General features: G+C 38.1%; 1 protein-coding gene across 1 annotated transcript in view; it reads left to right on the top strand.

Moving 5' to 3' along the window:
• Window positions 1–10,798: 10,798 nt before the first annotated feature.
• Window positions 10,799–22,218, top strand: part of LOC126203800 (ATP-dependent RNA helicase DDX55) — a 38,368-nt gene continuing 26,948 nt past the window's right edge. The window contains exons 1-3 of the mRNA XM_049938167.1: window positions 10,799–10,994; window positions 14,530–14,637; window positions 21,307–21,582. Of these exons, the coding sequence (XP_049794124.1) occupies window positions 10,899–10,994; window positions 14,530–14,637; window positions 21,307–21,582 (480 nt within the window). The 5' untranslated portion in view covers window positions 10,799–10,898. The remainder of the gene's footprint in view (window positions 10,995–14,529; window positions 14,638–21,306; window positions 21,583–22,218) is intronic.

Genomic DNA, 22,218 nt, shown 5'->3' on the forward strand with positions numbered 1-22,218 from the left:
TCTATTTACTAGTTATTTGTTTAATATGTTTAAGTCTTAATATACTTTTTGTCTTTCTGATAGATACAAATATATTATAGAATTATTATTCTCAATTTCAGAAGTTAAATCAACTTTGAAAATTTAATTAAAAATTTATTTACATCATATTAATAAAATATAGCAGCTAGTGAGTCAGTAATAGCACATAATTTTATTTTTAAAGTGCAGAAACTTAATAATGAATTAGTTCTACTCCATTAAGGGGCTCCGGAATGCCCTATACTTGCAATGTTAAAATAACGCTTATAAATTACATCTTTCCTCACAAAGTATTTGAGGTAGGAAGTTGAACTTTTTACAGATTATTTATTGGAATATGGGCTACAACTTAACACAGGGATTTTACAAAATTTTAGTTCAGTTATTAAAGATGATTTTTTTTCAATTCTAATGAAAATTCACAACATTTTTTTGCAATTTTTTATTTATATATTCAAAAATATACAGTTTTTTGGAAAAAGGCTGTGTTAAATTATGCAGAAGGTAGTGTGTAACATTTATTGAAAGTTTGAAACAAATATGTTTGGAAGATCCTTAGAAAACATGTAATTAGTATGAGAAAATAAAAGTTTTGGGAATGGAGCGACAAAGATTGGATTAACTTTTTAGTGCATTCCAGGTCCATAGGATGGATTATCTTCATCCTCTGCAAACTCCTCCTCCAGCTTCCTCTTGTTCCTCCTCCTGTTTACTCTTGCTTGTATTTCTAGACACTTTACAGCCCTGTCTGCAGCCCAAAGGCGTTCCTTGTCTAAAGCAAGCATCGCTCGTACCATGTTAGAACCTATCTTCATTCCCATATTTCTAAATACCTTGCACCTTACAATGTTGCCATCATTGAAAGTCGCAACAGCATCGTACACACCAAAGTGAAGTGTTTCTATTCCAACAAATACAGTCTTGGGGATTCTCGACCATATAACACTATTTACACTTTCATTGGGGTTTTGAGTTTTTCCATGAATACACTTTTTCAACAGTTCAGGTGCTGCTAAGTCTCTGAAAATAGGTTTTACCACCTCCAGTATTGCATGAGGCAGACTATGCTTATGAGTGTACACTTCACCAGTTAGCAATCCTTTGTTATATTTACACCAACTGTCTTCTTCTTTGGGACACAAGCTATGTTGGGGATTTTCATCGTCTTTATTGTTTACAGTAATAACACATACCTTTGGCTTTCCAACATTTCTCCTTTTCTTAAAAGCCTTCAGAGGATTTCTAATAACTTTACTTTTACTCATTATTATACTTCAACAAAACAGAGACTCAAGAAACAGAATTAATTACGAATATTTTCGAGATAACGACAGAGTAAATAAATATGAAACAAACGACAATCACACCAGCGATATATATTGAACCATCACAGGTTAGCCACAACACATACTTTATCTCACATCACTAAAATGTACCTGATGAACACGGACGTTAATAATAACACCATTTGACAACAGTTTAACAGCGCCACAGTGGGTCACGCCCATGTAGAACACATTTTAAAAAAATTTAAAAATAGTTGTAGTCTTCGGAATTCAATAAATTATATATCTATTAAAAGGTAATAGTCTGCAGATTCAGAAAACGCAAAAAAGTAAAAATTGAACTTTTCATGATTTTGAGCCTTTCCGGAGCCCCTTAATAAAAACATCGGCCAGTGAGCCAGTATGGCTATTGCCCACTACGAGGTTTTGTTGTTGAGAATATATTTTATTGTATAATAACGTATTTATTATATAATAATATATTTTATTATATGCTGTGAAGACAGGTAGCAATCAAAACATCCTCAATCTCGGATTCGAACCTCACCACTGCTTAAATTTTGAATAAAAGTCATCAGCTATGGCAGCCAAACACTTTTGGCATAAGAAGTCACCATCATACTGCCTACAGCCTTATCAAAGACGGCAGAGGAGCGGATAGAGTTTGAGGGCTCTATCTTGTCCTTGGGGAGTGAAACTGCCCTCAAGGGCAGAAGAATCAGCAATGATCAATTATTCTTGCAGGTAGCATGGATGCATGAGATGTGGTGCGATTGAAGAATGTTGAAAAATAGGTCGACTGCTAAGGTAAGGAATGAGTAGGTTCATGGGAGAATCAGCAAGGAAAGACATATATGGAAAACACTGACAAGAAGAAGGGACAGGATGACAGGGCATCTGTTGAGATATCATGGAATGATTTCAGTGTTATTAGAGATAGCTGTAGAGGGTAAAAACTGTAGAGGGAGAAAGAGATTGGAATAAATCCAGCAAATAATTGACAAAGTAGGTCATAAGTGCTACTGTGAGATGGAAAGGTTAGCACAGGGAGGAATTTGTGGAAGGTCACAACAAACCAGTCAAAAGACTCATGACTCAGAAAAAAATGCGAAAACGTTGTAAGAAAGAAGGAGTTCTAGCATTTGAACAAGCTTAACGCTTTTGTTACACTAATTACTCCTTATATCTTTTCAAATTAATTATTTTTTGTGACACATTTAAACAAAGCAGACAAATTCTCTGAGATGCATGTCTGCAGTATAAGAAAGACAGAATGGTGCTCTGGACAAAGAACTAAACTAAAAGCAAAAGACCATAGACCACACATTGCTGACTATGGTATAACAAACTGCCAAGCTTTGTTAGGTGTTACAAAGAAAACTCACTCAAAGTGAAACTGAAATCATTCTTTATTGATGTGCTTATACTGTTTGAATGAATATTAATTTCAAATTAAATTAGATTTAAATCTTTCTGATTTTGTTCTGAAATATTTGAATATATGTAATAATAATTGTGATGTAACATTCAATTTTGCTGCCTTATTAAGTATATTACACTGATAACTATATCAGGTGTAAGTATAAGCAATCACTTACACATATATAAAATGTAGCTACTCTCTGTTGGAAAAAAATTATAAAAAATTGCTATGACATTTGTAAAAACAGTTAGCTGGTGGCTCTATGCAAAAAACATAATAAATACAAAAGTGAACAAACATTAAATGTATTAGTATAAAAATTAGTTCTTCACGGCAAATGAAAACAGCCAAACAGTTCCAGAATAAAGATTTATTGAACGCCTTCACCACAGTTTCGATAAATCTAAATATACTTTCATCAGAAGCAAAATTACACCTGAACAAGGAGACACCTTCATTATCAAAAACCTTAGCAACATAACTGAGATAAAAGAAAAATCAAACACTTGTAGTTTTAAGTACCATAAAAATTACCAAACTATAACAAGCACAACTTTTAGTCACTTACTAAAATCACATCCTATAGTGGAGGTGCATAAAACAATCGTGCCAAAGGCATCGTCAGTAGTTAAAATCAAAATATCACTTCCATCGGTACTGCATATTTATGAAGAGATGGTCGATGTGAACATGGCATACTATCAAAAATGGTTCAAATGGCTCTGAGCACTATGGGACTTAACATCTGAGGTCATCAGTCCCCTAGAACTTAGAATTACTTAAACCTAACTAACCTAAGGACTTCACACACATCCATGCCCGAGGCAGTGTAACATCCAAGTGATACATTTTTGGCTACAGTGCGATGAGAGGAAATTATGCCTCTAACAGTTATAAACATTATCTATCCGACATATGAAAAAACAGTGAAAACGATGATAAATATTAATTATTTATGTAATATTTTATGATGTAATTGGACATATCGATGTGTATCATACAAAGACAATGATAATTGTAAATTCCTTTTATGTTCTGCGATTGTCTTCCTTTGTTTTTACCTTTTGTTGGTTGGCTTTTGGAAGTTGCGGATGCATATCAAACTGAGGTCTGTGAAGAAATTGTAATTATTTGTTAATTATTACTTGAAAATAGAGTTCATTATTATTATAAATATGAGGGAATAGTTATTTGTAACTTTAATTCCTTTCTCAGTAAGCATTATCTGTGTTGATTATTTCTTTCCGCTGCAAGGAGCGCATCCATTGATGATAGCGATTTGTATCGCGTTTTTGTCTGTGTTTTCCTTAGAAAAAAATCAAATGTTTGCTTGATGAAGTCTAAATAGTGCACAATACAAAAGTAAAGTTTAATAAGCATTTCAAATACTTATCTTATTTTCTGTGACAGTAGAAAGTCTCTATCAATTGTCTGCCGCCATCTTAACAATTATCTCAGTGGCAAATTCAAATTACGCAACTCTGCAGACATAAATGCTGAACCTAATATAAATGTGTAAAAATAAATGTGCACCGGTGGTTCCGAAGTCATTTTAATGAGAATAATTCGAATCAGATTGGTTCTTTAAAAATAGTGCTCATAGCACAATCGTTATAGCAAACTTTTCTAGCTGGTGTATGGAGCCGAAATTAATTACGCACGAGTTGCAAAGAATATTGTTCAGGTAACATACGTCAGTGTTGTGCGCAGCTGATATTCGGTGGTTTCAATGATCATATTGCTGAAGATAACTGTTTCCATCATAATCCATAGTTGTATACAATCTGTTGTATGAACTGTGATTTAGTAACACTTACACAACTTACAGACAACACTTTAATACGACGTTAACTTGGAGTTCTTTAGCAACTTGATCAAATCTTTAGCCGGGAGAAAAATTATTTAGTAACTACTCAATGTAATAAAATAAGATTATCATTTCCATTTACAAACTAGTTAAATACCAAACCACTGAATAACCCAGCAAACGCCACAGCAGAACTCGAACCTGCAACCGTAGAGGTCGCGTGGTTCCAGACTGAAACACCTAGAACCGCTCGGCCACTCCGGCCGACGGTATACTATCAGTACTTATCCTGTGAATTAGTGTGAAAAAGGTGTGGAAGCACTAGGACAGACAGATTCACTGGTAGAGGGCACTTGTAGTATGCACAAGACACTCGCACACATTAAAACCCAGGATACATACTCATGCGCGTCAAAATTGTAAAGGTTATGCTGCTTCATATTCTGTGTCTTAAAAAATAAAACATATCAGAACTATTTAAAACACCTGCATACAATAGAAATATGAATACCCACTTGCCTCTGTCCTAGTGTCAAGCAGGTGAAGCTTACGCTAAAGAACATATCCAATGAGAGAGGGCACTAGTGTTATGCGCGAGAATCTCGCACAAATTAAAGGCTAGGATACATACCAGCGAATACGAACAAAATGTTGTAGTAAATCGAAACCATCTGTCGTCATGAATAAAAAACATAACAGAATCATTTAAACCACAAACACACATCAAAAACTGTGAACAACAACCATCAAAAATACGTAACATCCCAACAAGCCAGGAAAGGAGCATTCCACCAGCGTCAACAGACAAGAAAACTAGCTTCTAGTCAGCCACACTATGTTATGTCAGAGAAAGAAGGGGTTTGAAACTATCCATAAAATTTTTGTTTCTAAGCTGCACCTGTTCATTAAGAATAAATCCATTTTTCGAGATAGGTGTTTGAAAATTTGTAATTCCTCAAACAGATCCAGTTTGTAACCTTCACTCACTTCGTGTAGTAATTGTACATCATCCAATTTACGTGGCGTATGTTGTAAGAGCAATAGATGTTCAGCAAACGTGGAACTGCACTCGTTTTCCCCATTTTTACCTAGCATGTGTTCTTTATATCTTACTTTAATGAGTCTACCTGTCTGCCCAACATAATAGTTGGGGCAGTAGTTTTGTAAACTCCAGATTTAGTGCCTAGTTCTGCCACTAATAGACATTATAGTTTTCCCTGTCTTGTGTGATAAAATTCTGCCAATAATAAATTCATGTAGAAAGGCTGACATGACATGTAACAGGACACCACAGCTGAAAAACGGATGAGCACGTATGACTCATCTGCATGTCTGTCTGGTAAATTGCATTGATTGTGGACACAACTTTTAAAGCTGACTGTACATGTTTAGTGTGATTGCAACAGAAATCGTGTTAAATTTTTCCATTTAATCTGCTGCTGCTTATGCTGATTTGTATTGCAGTAAACATTATGTATTTTGACATGCAATAAGTAACACAGAAAAGTCACAGCGTTTCAGCAGTACAACATTGTAACTACACTGTTCGTCCATGAAAATAAAAAATTTAGTGCTATTTTTTCAAAAATAAAATAAGTAATTGTGTAATAACTGTTATAAAAATATGCAAAATGATGTTTACCTCAAATACACTGTCTGCATCAAAATAGCCTAAATACATAACTATAAAATAGGTGAGCAAATAGATAAGCATAAAACATACAGAACACAGAATACTTCAGTTATATCAATAACAAAATTCCATTTCTCATTCATGGCTCACTGGAACACACACCATTTATTCAACTATATGTGAACAAAAATAGTTATTGAATGTTTTGTGTATGAAAATGTTAGCATAGACAAGAAAAATTTGCATACACAGTACATAGCTAACTCTGCCACTGGATCTGGCATTACCTACACCTGTTTTAATGTGAAAGTAATTCTTAGTGTAACATTAACTTAAAAATGTGATTGTAACTCACTTTATAAATCGTATATGAATGGGAAACATGAGCCGCAATTCTGCATAGAGCTGAGCATCACAGCTCATCATGGCCAAACGTCAACATACAGGGTGCTGAAAATAGTTGCACTTGGCGACATGCAATTCCTCATACAAAATCAAGACAAAAGTGTATCTAGCAAAACTTAGTACCACCAGTGGGTTTAAAAACGAGGCCCTGGTAATACTGTAACTGTATTCTGCATGGTCAAGAACAGATAGCATTAGCTCTGTGCTGTGCTTGAGCTGTCCCATTAGCCCAATGATAAGAAGCAAAGCTGTGAGGAAAGAATATGCAGACTTGCCAGTGTTCAAGCTGAATTCGCTCAACATGTTTTTTTCCTTCTTCTTCTTCTTCTTTTCAGTTAAACATCAAATTGTATCCAATTCGCACCTCCACAATGCGGTATCTTGTGTATTTCTTTCTGTTATTGCTACCTTTATTTAAAGATTAAGACATAACATGAACTTCTTACAGACGTAATAACCACTTTGTTTCGTCTATGACATAAATAAAACTAATAGAAAATAATGGCGGATACAGTAACGTAGCCTGTATCCAATGAGATACAAAAAACACAAATGATATCTTCACTGGACTGCACTTCATGCTATGCACTAAAATTCCATTGTGTATGTTTATCATCGCAGCTTATCTTCACAGAGCCAGTATGTATACCTACAAATAATTTACACTTTAGAGAAGACGCTGAAAAGGATCACCTTGCATTTGCAAATCTTCGCCACTCACTGGCTCATGCTTTGCTGAACTCTACGCAACACAACCTCATCCACAACCGCTGAAGTGGCATGCCCACAAGCTATTAGGTTGTATATAATCATGGATGGAGTACTATGAACTTATTCCTTTGTCACCAAAAATACAAATCTAGTGGATTAAGGTCCAGGGAACGTGGAGACCATAACATTAGATCTCCACAACCAATCCATTTCAATGGAAACGCTTCATTTAAATAGTTATCCACATTAATTCCAAAGTGTGGTGGTGCACTATCATGCTGAAACCGTAGCTGTAACCGAACACCAAGTAGTATGTTTTCTAATGCGTCAGGCAAAGTATTGCAAAGAAATGTGCGAAATAGGGGTGCATTCAACTTGTCTGGCAACAGGTAAGGGTCCAAGGGCACATCTTCCACGATTGCAGCCCACAGGTTTATGCCAAAGCATGACTGAAAGCCTTATTCATGGAGGACATATGTGTTGTGTTCTCATCAATAATGGAAGTTGTGGAATTTGAAAATACCTTCATGAGGAAGGACGATTTGTCAGTACATGTCACATTATTTATAAAATGTTCATTATCTTCTACTTGGTACAAAAGCCATTCCCAAAACTTTACTCACTGAACGCAGTCTTCTGGCCACAGGTGTTGAGTTAGTTTGTAATAACATGGATGCCGTTCTTTATCGTGTAACACTTCAACAACCAGTCTTTCAGATATCTGGAACTGCCTTATAATGTCATGGTTAATTTACCAGAGTGACTGGTGGACAGTTTCCATAATCGCGTCCTCTGTTTGTGGAGCACATCTAGTGCTTGGACGACATCTGCCCATTACTTGTGAATGAAGACTACTATAGTCCGATCCAGAAACGATGGTGGTTCGTGCAGGTCGACACAAGGACGCAGACTGCATTTCGCCGCTCCCAAGAGGCACTTATGGTATGCACGTACACATGCTTCGCCCTTGATGAAAGTGCTTATACTGCAAATAATGTCTCTCGCTTGCTTGTGTAGAATTTGTCGTTCACTGCCGCCATCAGCCACGACAACTCGCAACAAATGAAATAAAAATTCACTAAATAACTCGCTACAGTAGCATAAAATGCTCACATTGCATACAAAATTCACAGCAGGACGCCCAGGATACTACTGAACATTGCTTGGCTATCACAGAAAGTGTGACGTCTGTGCACGAAACAAGCCTAAAATCGACTGCCATCGTTCAACTCCAACTATAGATATAATCAGGATGGCCCCTTTGAGGGGACCACACAGCATACACACGAGCAGCAGCAGCAGATTGGACACGAGCAGCAGCAGCAGATTGGTTACCGGGTGCACCCAACACTAAAAGCATTTTGATGTATTCAAAATTTTATACTCCACCGAGGAGCTACCCTACAGGAACGTGATAGGACCAGTTATGGTTGTGCACTGCATGGTTACTAAACACATGAATCCAGTTAATGGATCCCACTATCATGTCATGGGCTATGTCTTGTAGCAAAATTTTCTTCGTTAAAAACGACAAGAACTAGGACAGGGACACCTAAAAAATAAAAAGGAACCTGATAAGGCTTCGAAATGGTTTTGATACGCCAGCAGTCTACTCACTGACCTACCTTAGCTGGTATGGTAGTGCTGCTATACATTCCAGTGTGTTGCATGATATGACAGATTTGTTTTCAAGCACGTGTTTTCAAATGCAGCCAATCTATTTTGTTAGACAAGCTTTTCTGTTGAATCTGGATGAGGTATTGCATGCCGACCTCCAAGTGCAGCGTTTTTACTTCACCTGTATATCACTTATTTACTTAGGAGTGAAAGAGGTATCTTTCTCCTTCCATGATCAAAAACAATTTCGATATGTTCACTATATTTCGTACATGGCAACCTATCTCCTAAAACTCACCAAATGTAAACTAGTCAGCGACTACATTCTTCATTGAAAACTTTTTGAAACGTGACCAGTGGTTTACATATTTTTGAAGTATCACTATGCTAGTCAACCACAATACGATTGCACCTCAGAGTGAAGGTGCTTTGGTCATATTATCATTAGTCAGCATGTAATCAGGTTGAAAATATATGTACAGCTGACATGGAAGCATTGACACTGTAACGCGTTTTCCTTAATTTCCTGTAATGTCACATATGTTTCCAATAACAGCCAAGTCCAATAATCTCGTAGCTGATTTATAACTATGGGCAATAACGAAAACGAAACCAGTCCACTATCAAGCTGTGATATCAGCCAAATAGTTACCTTCACAATCGAATGAGAAAGCCTGCATAGTGCGGAATGTGCACGAATCCCAAAACAATGGTTTTTAATTAACACGAAAAGTTGATTTACCTACAAACTATCTATAGAAACAGATATAGCTTTTCTTTATCTACATAAAACAACTCTTTTATTGAACATCAGATGACATAAAATTAATGAAAACAGCAGCATGCACCTGAGCATCTTGCCACACGTCACTTCGGCGCACCAATTGTGACGACAATCAGACGTGGTGCGGAGCCTGAAGCGATGCCACCCCATCTGTATGTGAATTGCTCTATTTGTTAACATGAAGGAGATGGAAAACAGCGCCAAGTCCCCGCCGGACGTCCGCGCCACGCCACTACTGCATGAACTGTATCTTTATGGGCATAATGTCTCAAGCAAATCATAGGTCAGGTTCACACATGCAGCTAATGTGAAACCACAGCTTGTGGCTTCCTGTAGTGACTCCATGATCTAGTGTTAAAGGAAGGACGCTACAAATTCTACATAGTAGCACAGTTTTCAGTATGGCGTCAATTGAAATCATTTGGGTGGGTATGAATGTTATAGAGCAGGTTACGGCATTAGATCTGTAGCAAGAGTCAAATGCAAGGAAACCGAAACCGGTATGTTTCATCCGAAAATAAATTTCGTGAAAGAACAAATATTTTGGTTATATATATATTAAGTTTATTTATTAGTTCATCCAAAAATCTTATAAGATTATGAGATTGTGGGTTACGTCATTTGTTTGCAAATATACCCCCCCCCCCCCACACACACACACACACACAGAATCGCACATACTGCTGCAGAAAACCAAACATAGGCTGCAGTCCTTGTAGTTCCACAAGTTGCCGAAGTGTGCCTCCCGACCACTGTTTTCGCTTTCTTCAGTGAAGTGAAACCACACTGAAATCGAATGGAATAGAGCAGCAATTGCTCCACGATAACTGCGACACAAAGATCGTGTTTCGAAATATTACCACCAGGAAGCAGTGGTGGAAGAAAAGTGGCGCAACAAAGTATAACCAAGTTGAACTTTATGTGGCACAACAAAAGTTGCGCCTCTTAAGTTGCGCCACTATAAACTGGGAGTTCACATATACAACTACATTGCAAGTGCACTGTTCCACTAGCTTTGGTGACGCTTATGTTGGGTGTATTAACCGACTGTAGTTGATCGTGCCATGTTAAAGGTTGGCAGTATTGAAACTGTAACATCTTTGGACCAAAAAGCACGTGTGTGAACTGTTATGTAAACATAAACATGTTTAGCAAAGTCCACCAATCGTCAAGTTATTGAATTGAGTGAGACTTAAACAAAATTACGGACAATGGAAACAGCATGGGAAAAGTTAGAAGTCAGACTTTCAGCTCCTGTTCTGAAAGCAATCAAGGATCTTGGGTTTAAATACATGACACCAGTGCAGGTACAAATTATAAAGTGAATCATAAATGTGTTGCGAACCTTTTTTTATTATTAATGTGGTGTTATCTGCTTGAAATTAGCCGTGTAAATTACGTAGTTATTTAAGACGGAATTCGATTTTTTTATTATTTTCATTTTCTAGCGCGTAAGTTAAACGCTATTCTCTTGCAAGTAGCAAAGCTTTTACAATGTAAAGTAATTAAGCTTCAATGCGATAATTAATTTTGTGGCCCACAACTATCTAATTACACCCCGGGATATAGCGTATCCTGACAAATTGGGGAAAATAATCTTTCTCGACGCTCGTTGAAATCCAAGTGAAGATGTCAACAAGGGAACAGCGAAGTTCTTTAAAGAGGATACCATTTGGAAAATATGTGTAGATATGCCGCACGTCTGTTTTACCTTACCTCCACTATGTACAGAATATTTTAGAAGATTTATTGCACTGTTTTTGCTGAGAAAGGAGGGGAACAGATGAGTATGTGTTTATCTTTAAAGGTTTGTAATACCGGTTTCCTAACAGGCGTATGAGCCCAGTATATCAGGATTAGTTGATGACACAAATGAATTTTCATTGTGCAATGTATTACATGTTCTTATCATTCCACTTATGGAAGAAGTGAGAGCATGAAGAGGAATACTTACATTTTCCTGCGTTCCTGAAATTATTATTATTATTATTTGTGAGTTTGCTATTCAGGTTATTCTGTCTTTGTGAGAATCTCTGTGCACATAGCAAATTTGGAGCAATCACTAGTACAAACTTTGTTTGCTGAATGTGCTCCATATTCCCACTTCTGCCAATGACCTTCACTGGCAAATGACGTCTTGATAACCTATCTTTTTTCTACCAATATTTCTGTTTCTTTTTAATGCATTGTGTGTTTACCAATTCACATAATTGAGTGATGTAAGGATCCCAATAATGACTTATTAAATCTGTTTTCTTTGGATACTAGTAGGAGGATGCTTGTGTGTATACGGGACAATAAATCACTATAGATAATGAATGACAATTTATCATTTATGAGGATTGTCGCAGAGACACTTTGGGCCGCCTCCCTGTCTTTCACTTCTGTATCTAGTTGCATAGTATCACACGGGACTCTGCTTCCCTAGGCAATCTGAGCATATGCTCTGTCTCTAATGACCTCATCATCGATAGGATATTAAACCCTTATCACCTTTACTGCCCCCCTCCCATTGAAGGATTGCCTAAGAACTGGATGTTGCATGGGGTGGTCCTTAACTACAAGTAGTTTTCCAAGAGCTGAAGTTTTTAGGTTCCGTAGTCCTATTCCAGTCAACAAAAAACATACTGTAAAAAACTTCTGCTGAAATTGGACAACTAGTAGATGATCTCAAAGTGCCTTGAAGTTAAATATTGTTTATCAATGGTTAATTCCATAAAAACTGATATACTTCTCCCCATTTCCACCTTTTTTTTATATTCTAAGTGAGAACTTTGGTGACACGGCCAAACCATACTAGCATTCAAAACAAAATGTTCCAAACGATCCCGAAAATCATGACAAACTTAAGAAAACCTAGGTTTTCCTTAATGAGGAACACAATTTGCACAAAATAAACTTGTTTCTGTAAACAATGTCTACAGAATCAAAACTTGATATGAGTGAAAAACCTTTGAACCTTATTTTTTTTAAACATTATTTAGTAATTTAGTCATTTTTTGAATGGGTTTCGAGGATGTTAGTGCTGATAGAAAATCTGCAAATGAAGAGAAATAACTCTGGTGTTGCTGCAGTCGATGTTTTTTTTTTCCACCTTTGTTTACTTGCAGTATTGCTTGTTCTATATTTGAGTTAACTACTGTTGCATCATCATCATCATCAGTTAAGAATAGAGTCAGTGATTCAAAAATTAAATTCCAGAAATGGTTGCAAATTTTTGTTGCAATCCGCCTTGATGATATCTGAGTTAATGCTCTGGTAATTTAACACATGAGTAAGGAAATCATAAAGTGCTTTGATTGCTCCTGGTAAAAGAAACGGTGGATTGCAGAAGTGTCTGATTCCATCCATCATTGAACCGTGACGTCACCAATATGGCGGAAACGACAATTCTCAACGTCTCCAATATGGCGCGTATGACGTCATTACATAAACACGACAACAAACACATCTCCCTCAACAGTGCGGGAAATTGGGGGTTTTTGGGTGGGAACAAACTAAATAGAATAACATACAGTCACAAACCACGATCCCAAACCATACAAAACGACGGCATAAAAACACCACAAAATTCCCAAATTCCGCTACACTTACAATATCGACAGCAATCAGTCAGTTCCCTTCACCTACATAGCCCAACGGCAATTGTCGATACTACAAAATAAAAAGCAACTACTCCCAAAAATTATAATCACACCGCAACTATCGATACAACAAAACCAACAACAGAAATAAAAATTTGGAATTGGACACTTCCCTTGACCTATATAGGTCAACAGCAGCCCAGGATACCAAACCACAAAGAGCTACGACACATTGGAATCGGACACTTCCCTTGACCTATGTAGGTCAACAGCAGCTCATGACACCAAAACACACAAATTGAATTGGTCACTTCCCATGACCTATATATTTAAAATACAACTGACGATACCCAAAAAAATTGAAATCGAGTACTTCCCCTAAGATACATAAATCAACCACAAGTACCGTTACCAAAACATCTACCACCAACACATGCAGCAAATACCACCGACGCAACAACACATAAAAAACCCACCGAACATTATAACACACGAACAATAAACCCACAAAAAAGTTCCAGCATTACACACTAGGTCAGCCATCCCAATGACACACACACACACACAACTCACATATTCTGCTTGCATACGCCGCATTTCACTATCTCTGCCACAAGCCCAAAAAGGTGCAGAACCTTAACCCTCATTTCTATTCTTCTATAACAGTCACGACCAATAAATGCACACTTCAAGCACCAACACCCAAATGAACCCAATACACCACATAACATGCGGACCATACACACATCACCAGAGGACACCATCAACCACAGCACACTCATAAACTAAACTCCACACTGTCATGACGTCACACACCACAATACCCTTACGTCAGGGGTCAAAGCCGACGGGTGGGAATCAGACGCCTCCGTTGACCCCAGAAACAGACTCATTTGTGCATTCGGGCAAGAAGAAAAGAAGAGCACTTATTCTTTTTAGACAGGTTTTATGATGTAATGCTTTTGGCATTCGCTTCGAATGATATGTAAGACGTGGTATGCAAAATATCCTGCCATTTGAATTGCCACATTGTTAACTCCTCAAAACAGCTCACTGTGTTTGTGCATGAAAAGATGGTGTTCAAGAACAGTAGAGCCATCATTGGGCATGTTATGTGAATATTCTTGTCAAGTTCCTTCCTAGTTTGTATAAATCTTTTGAAGGCAGCCAATGGTAAAAGTTATGGCTCTGAATATTAGTAAGCCTCAGTTTGTTATCGAATATTATGTTTGCTACTGTCATGTACTTTTTTTTGTAGGCTGCCTGCATTCCATTACTGTTGAAAAATAAGGATGTCGCAGCTGAAGCAGTCACTGGAAGTGGTAAAACATTGGCATTCCTAGTTCCCCTTTTGGAAATGCTTCAGGTATGTTAAAATTTGCTCTACACTTGACTCCTCAGTTGTGAGCAGTGAGTAGTTTTATTTATCATCAATACTTCAAGATATTTCAGCAAGTATCTTTTCAGTTATGTTAATTGAATTACATTAGACAAGAATTTCACTCCGTGTGATTTAAAGAATCGCATTAGGACCTCTAAACTGTAATGAGGACTCACATCTAGGAGGAGTGGAGCTCAAGTCCACATCAGGTTATCTTGATTTCAATCAACCGAAGTCTGTGGTGCCACCCACAGATTGCATTTGCAGAGGGCATGTTGGCGTATGTGGTGACACACTGTAGTGTGGTTGTTTCTTTCTGAATTGTTTATGAGTGCTCTTACTGATTCATTGGATTTTCTTGAGTGCTGCTTCTGAAAATAATGTTGAAAGAATTTGTTGCGGTTTGTTAGTTAGTTATTTTGATATTGGCAGTTATGGGCAATACCTTTGTTTTCAGGTTTGAAATTATTAGAGTGGTGTGTTGTTTATGATTGGAAATTTAATTTTATGGTTTGATTTTCTATCTATCTACGTGATTACTCTGCTATTCATCCTGATTTATTTTATCTTGATGATCATTTCTCCCTAAGTAGGTGGGTGCCAACAGAACAGATGACAGCATCATCTGCAAACAGTCTAAGACGCCTACTCAGATTGTCTCCTATGCCGTTAATATAGATCAGGAACAATAGAGGGCCTATAACACTTCCTTGGGGAACACCGGATATTACTTCTGTTTTACTCGATGACTTTCCGTCTATTACTACGAATTGTGACCTTTCTGACAGGAAATCACGAATCCAGTCACACAACTGGGGCGATACTCCGTAGGCACGCAGTTTGGTTAGAAAACGCTTGTGAGGAACAATGTTGAAAGCCTTCTGGAAATCTAAAAATATGGAATCAATTTGACATCCCCTGTCGAAAGCATTTATTACTTCATGAGTAAAAAGAGCTAGTTGTGTTTTACAAGAACGACATTTTCTGAAACCGTGCTGACTATGTGTCAATAAAACGTTTTCTTCGAGGTACTTCATAATGTTTAAATACAGTATATGTTCCAAAACCCTACTGCAAATCAACGTTAGTGATATAGGCCTGTAATTTAGCGGATTACTCCTACTTCCCTTTTTGGGTATTGGTGTGACTTGAGCAATTTTCCAGTCTTTAGGTACGGAACCTTCTGTGAGAGAGTGGTTGTATAAAATTGCTAAATATGGAGCTATTTTATCAGCATACTCTAAGAGGAACCTGACTGGTATACAATCTGGACCGGAGTCATAGAGAAGACAAACACAGTTCATGAGTAGATTGCTGTGTGTCTCAACAGGGGACGACATGTTGACCACGACTGATTTCGTACAGTTATTCAGTTTAACTGTGGAGGAAGTGAAGTGTTACGTACATGGGGAGGATATGAGATGAACCAAAGTTGCTGAATCATGCTCCAGGGACCAATATTATCCTTAGGGATTCATGGTTTGAGAAGTCCAGGCTGGCCATTCTAGAGATAGTGTTGGTACCATAGACTTCGTTTTAGTGATGTAGGTAAGCTGAAGTTTGTTTATGTGTGTGGCTTTGTGGTATACTGCATTTTGAAGCTATGTGTGGGTTTGTGGCATCATAGACTTCATTTGAGCTGGGTTAACAGAAGCGTCCGATTCCACTTGTCTGCTTTGACCTGTGTCGAAATGGTGTTGTGACATGTGATGTCACTATGACGCAGAGTTTTTAAGTTGGTTATGTTAGTAGATGTCATGTTATTGTAGTTAGTGGTGCCCTCTGGTGGTATTGGATTCATTTGAGTTTTGGTTGTCATGGCGCTAATGCGGTTCTGAGTGTAGGTAGTGAGGTAACGTGGGTTGTGGAAGTTTCTTCAGTGAGTTATTAAAGTATTTTTTAGGTCTGTTCAATTTGATGTTTGTTGTGCAGAAAGAAGTCTAATTTTTTTGTTACTTATTTGTTAGGTATGGATATGATGGTGAAGTAACCTGCCAGGTTAGCCGAGAGCACTAATGCGCTGCTTCCCGGACTCATGTAGGTGCGCCTATCTTGAATCATATCCGCCTGGCGGATTGACGACGAGGGCCAGTGTGCTGACCAGCCTGGATGTGGTTTTTAGGCGGTTTCCTATACCCTACTAGGTGAATACTGTGTTGGTCCCCACGACCCGCCTCAGTTACACAACTCGCAGACATTTGAAACGCGTTCCCACTGTTTCATGATTTCTACTAGACACAGACAGCTGGGGTATACTGATGCTGTCACGGGGGTACGAGGTGGCAGCAGGAAGGGCATGTGGCCACTCCTTCGCACTAACCATGCCAAGTCCGATTGAAACAATGCCGACCCTGTGCAGATTGTGGGACAAAGGCTCAAGCGATAGGTTAGGATATGCTGGTCAAGTCCACTAGTGTATCATTACATTCTGAGATAGGTGGTGATATGATATCTGGCATACAGTTTCTGCAGATGTTCAGTCTGATTTCTTAATATGTTAGATGTCATGTTTGTGGTAACAACATGAGGTTGGTAAAGAGTTCAGGCAGCTTGGGCCAGGGACATGTATATGTGGCATTGTTTGTCTCTGTAGTAATTGTGATGTTTTGTGTGTTTAATTGATGTAGTGAATATGGGTATTTGGGTTTTTGAGTTGTTGAGGTTTTGGTTCCATTTTCAGAATTGTAGGTGTCGGTTCTTTGGTATCGATAGCTGTGGTTGAGCTGTAAAGGTAAAGAGAAATGTCCAATTCCACTTTTTGGGGTTGTAGATTTGCATTTGAACTATATAGGTCAAGGGAAATGTCCACTCCCCCTTTTCTGGGTTGTAGGTGTTGGTTTTTTTTGTATTGGTGGCTGTGGTTGAGCTACATAGGTCAAGGGAAATGTCCAATTCATTTTGTTTTGTTGGTGTAGTGGAATGCTGTAATTTAAATTTTTTTGGATATTGTTTGTTTTGGAATGGTGCAGTGTTTTTTATTGCTGTATATTTAGCTTGTCCCTGTCGTAATCCCCCAATTGTCCGCGGTTGTCCTGTTGGTTTCATTTTATTTTTAGAGTAAGACAATATTGTGTCAGTTGTATTTTTGTTCGTGTTCGTTAGCATGTGTATATAGTGACATCATTGCCATTTGTATATGCTGAAAGTAGCCATTTCCGCCATATTGACATCACGGGTCAAAGCAGATGCATGGAATCAGACACTTCTGTAATGGTGTTCAAGTAAAATTTCTGATAACAATTCTTTTAATGTGGTTTTATTGTTCACTGACAATCTTTCTTTTTTGGTATGTTGTCAATATTAGGATTGTTGTATTTATTTTTTTTTCTCCAACCTAAAAAAGACCCAAATTTCTGTAGTTGACCCATTAAAATCATGTTATTTGTGCAATTAAATATATTCTGTATTATTTGAGTCCGTTCATATGTGTTGTAATGAATGATATCATAGTCAGTATATTGTGTAAGCTTGAAAAATGGGTGATCTTCTGTTCTGTCGCAGATTTATGTTGGGCAAGATTTCCCTGGTGAATGATTTTAGTCATTTTTGTGATCACTTATCTCAAAATACATCATTCAGCATTCATATAATGTTTGAAAGTAGGAAACATAACAATTTTCCATAATAAAAATTTATGAAAATTGACTTTTAGTCTTCTTTCGATAATTTTCCATTATGGTGCCAAAATGACCACTGAACAACACTGTATTATTTTGATCCATTGACTAACTTTATGTAAGATAAATGCTCGAATTTTTCATCAAATCGGTTGCCTAAGTTTTGCTTAAAAATGCTTATTTCTTATCTCTCCTTGTTCAAGTTTCCCTGTTTCTTCACAAACTAATCTCTCATTGCTACTCTGATTGAGCCTGCAATCGTAATCTGGATTTGTGTGTGTGTGTGTGTGTGTGTGTGTGTGTGTGTGTGTGTGTGTGTGTGTGTTTTCATTAACATGATAATTGCCCCCTTTGAAGGAATTAATTGACTCCTTTCTACACATTCTCTAATGCTGATATTTTTTTCAAATACTGTTATTGTACCAGATGAATTCCCATTCATTTGTCATCAGTATCCTAAGCCCCTAATGTTTTAGTAAGAAATTTACTTTTTTGAGCTTGCATTTGCAGAACCAATAATCTACACACCTCCTCTTGATTTGTGAGTGGATTAGGGAATTCCAAGTATCTCTAATTTGCCTGCTGATAGTGTCACCCAGTAAGTACTGGAGATGCAAGTCAGCCGAAGCATTCCGTACTTCTGCTAGCACTCACAGTGATGTACGATGGGAAAGAAAGAGAGTGTGTTAGCTGCTGGTTCTATGCAGACAATACGAAACCAAGAGGTGAAGGAAAATAGTGACAGTCTCTAGTCAGTATACCACAACCTACAAAATTATTACACATTCAGCAGAAACTGGCAAACATTTGGACAACTAGGATTATTAATTTAATTCAGGTTGAGCTATTAGGTCTCAACCGGAACACAATCTCACGATTCTTGACATATTCAGAAAATACAGTCAAATATTTGTGGCAACAGTGAGGAAGAGAATAGTTTCAGTCTCAGCACTAGAAGTGCATTGCCTCTTTTCTCACCTCCCATTGATCACATGGAAGTAGAATCCCATTGGCTATGCAAAACTGTCGCATTACCAGCCTATGAACAGTAGAGAATGACCGCTGTGGTTGCCACTGTCTCTGATATAGACTTTTGCCAAATTTTTGGTGCTATTGTAGTTCATTTTTGCATCAGTTTGAAGGATTTCTCACAGACCTTAGAAATATTAGTGTTTTACACCCTTTCCCTCTTCAGTGTATATCCCCAAAGCTGCCAGTTTCCCTCTTTCTTACTAATTGGAAATAGAAAGATTTGTAAATAGAAACAGAAAGATTTGTAGTTCTTGACAACTTACCTTTCAATAAAATATAAACACTTTTGTTTGCAGCAGTCCTCAGCTTGTTGCGTTCATACAATTATTGAGTCACAGAAAGAGCTCTAGAATTCCTGTTAACTGCTTTAAGAATATCGTCTGCATGTGGAGAGTTGCATGTGACCGCAGCATGCCCTTTCGATACCAATAATAATTCAAACAAACTTCAGATGACTCTGAAAGTCATCCCAGAATATGCCACATAAAGACCTCAGAGGGCATCCAACATTAGATGTACACACATTTGGCATGGCTGGCAGGGGCAGATATTCATGCAGTATTGGGTTAAATGCCTATCAGAGAGCAAGCCGTGAAGGACAACAGGAAGAAATGCAGATAGGAAATTAAATTTCAGGAATGAGAAATAAAAACTTTTAAGATTTGCTGATGGCACTGTAATTCTTTCAGAGCTGGCAGAGGACTTGGAAGAGTAGCTGAATGCAGTGGGTATTTCTTGAATAAATATTAAAGAGATGTACGTCAAAAAAAGTAATAAAAGGGTAATCAAATGTAAATGAATTAGCTCAGTTGATGCCAAGAAACTAGATTAGAAAATGAGACACTAAATATAGTATACAAGTTTTACTATTTGGGTAGCAAAATAACTAATGATGTCCCTCATCGTGCCCAGAAATGAGGACATCCTACCAGTGATCCTTTCTACCCCTCCTAATATGGTATTCTACCACCCACCCAACCTTCAGAACACCCTGCTCCATCCCAGTGCCAATCCCATCCCCAATCCCTTGCCACAGGGGTCATATCCCTGTGAAAGACCCAGGTGTAAGATCCACTCGATTCACCCATGCAGCACATTCTATTCTGGTGCTGTCACTGGCTTATCCTATCCCACTAGAGACTGGGCTGCTTGTGAAAGCAATCATGCCTCATACCACATTTGTGCACAGCATGTTGTGTGGACATGACTACCAACCAGCTGTTCACCAGAATGAATGGTCTCTGCCAAACTGTTTTCTCTTGACCATCTAGAGACAGAACACGATGCTGAGCACAACATGCTTGAGTTCCATGGCTGCTTCATAACCCATGCCATCTGGACCCTCTCCTCTGTCACCAGCTATTCTGCTCTATGCATGTCGGAGTAATCCTTGCAGTACAGCCTTTACTCCCACAATTCTCCTGACTTCAGGCACCGTTAACTTAATGTACCCACATCCTGTATCCAATAATCTCCCCTTTACCTGTCCTATCACCCCCTTCCTTTCCACACCTCGACATTACGATGCTGGTACACTGCATGAACTCACCAGCTGTGTGCCCATGTGTAACATTTCTAGCCCATTCACCAGCCACCTCACCCTCTTGCATTCCTACCCCAGGCACTTGCAGCCTTTCTCCAAGCTGTCAGCTACTCCTCTTCAACCTCTCCTCTCACTCCCCACCTCTTTCTTCCCCTGATCACCCAGTCCCACACAATTCTTCAACCTAGTCCACATGCCGAACTGCAATCCCAGTACTGTTTGTCCAGCTGTTAAGTGTAACTGCACAGGTGTATGTAAGTGTGTGTACTTTAGCTCATTATCAGAAAGCTAACAGTTTTCGTTCTCTTTTATATGCCTTTCGATGACTCAACAGTTCTTTTTATTTGTGAAATATTACTTATAACAACAAAAGTACTCCACACATCTGTCTTTACCTTTTTCTTTCTTTTGTTTTATGCTTGCAACACGAAACAGTCTCTTCCAGTGATTTCTTTGTTGCAGAAGCGTCCAGATAAACTGAAACGGCATGAAGTTGGTGCAATAGTAATTTCTCCAACACGTGAATTAGCCACACAAACTAATGAAGTCCTCTCACATTTTCTGAAGTATGTCAGTAACCTTACACAGATTCTTGTTGTTGGTGGCACCACCATTGTGTCAGATGTGGAGAAATTTTGTAGTAATGGTGCCAACATCATCATTGCTACTCCTGGTCGCCTGGAGGATCTCCTTACTAGACAACAGGACATTAACCTTCCAGCTGCTGTGAAATCTTTGGTAAGTTTGCAATCAGATGTAATGCTTTGAAGAGTGGTGTAGTACTAATACACCCAAATTTTATCAAATCAGTGTCATTTCTTTTTTGCTGTTGTGCATGAAACAACTGTTTTAACACAGTTCACATCTTTTATGTATCTTCACTGAACCTAATACCAGTTCATAGATTTCATGTTACATGTAACCTTCTAATCGTGGTAAGTACTGTGACACACACAAAGGATAGTAAGTACTTACCAACTAACCAATGAAATGGTGAATTCATGGCTAGCAGCAAAAACTTGTCAGGCCTGAGCTTTCAAAACAGCAAATTATTCAGATTCCGTTGAATAACTTGTAGCTGAAAGAAATGAAAGGTAAAGATCTAGTATCCTGGCCTGACACGTTTGGAGACCCATTAGAAGATATGCTTTCGATGACAGCTACTAGACAGTCCTGCTACATCAGCAGATGCTGGTGTCACCGCTACCACGGGGATGCACTTGCCTTGTCAGCCTATCAGCATCTGTGACCGTGCTTTAAAGCCAGCACCACAGCAGCTCGGTAGTCAGTCCTGATTCACTGTGCCCACTACATGACATTTTTCGGTTCAGAATTCACATCATCTGATATTTTCAATCAAGGTTTACCCACTGG

The sequence above is a fragment of the Schistocerca nitens genome, chromosome 9 (assembly GCF_023898315.1).
Source record: "Schistocerca nitens isolate TAMUIC-IGC-003100 chromosome 9, iqSchNite1.1, whole genome shotgun sequence".
Classification (NCBI taxonomy): Eukaryota; Metazoa; Arthropoda; class Insecta; order Orthoptera; family Acrididae; genus Schistocerca; species Schistocerca nitens.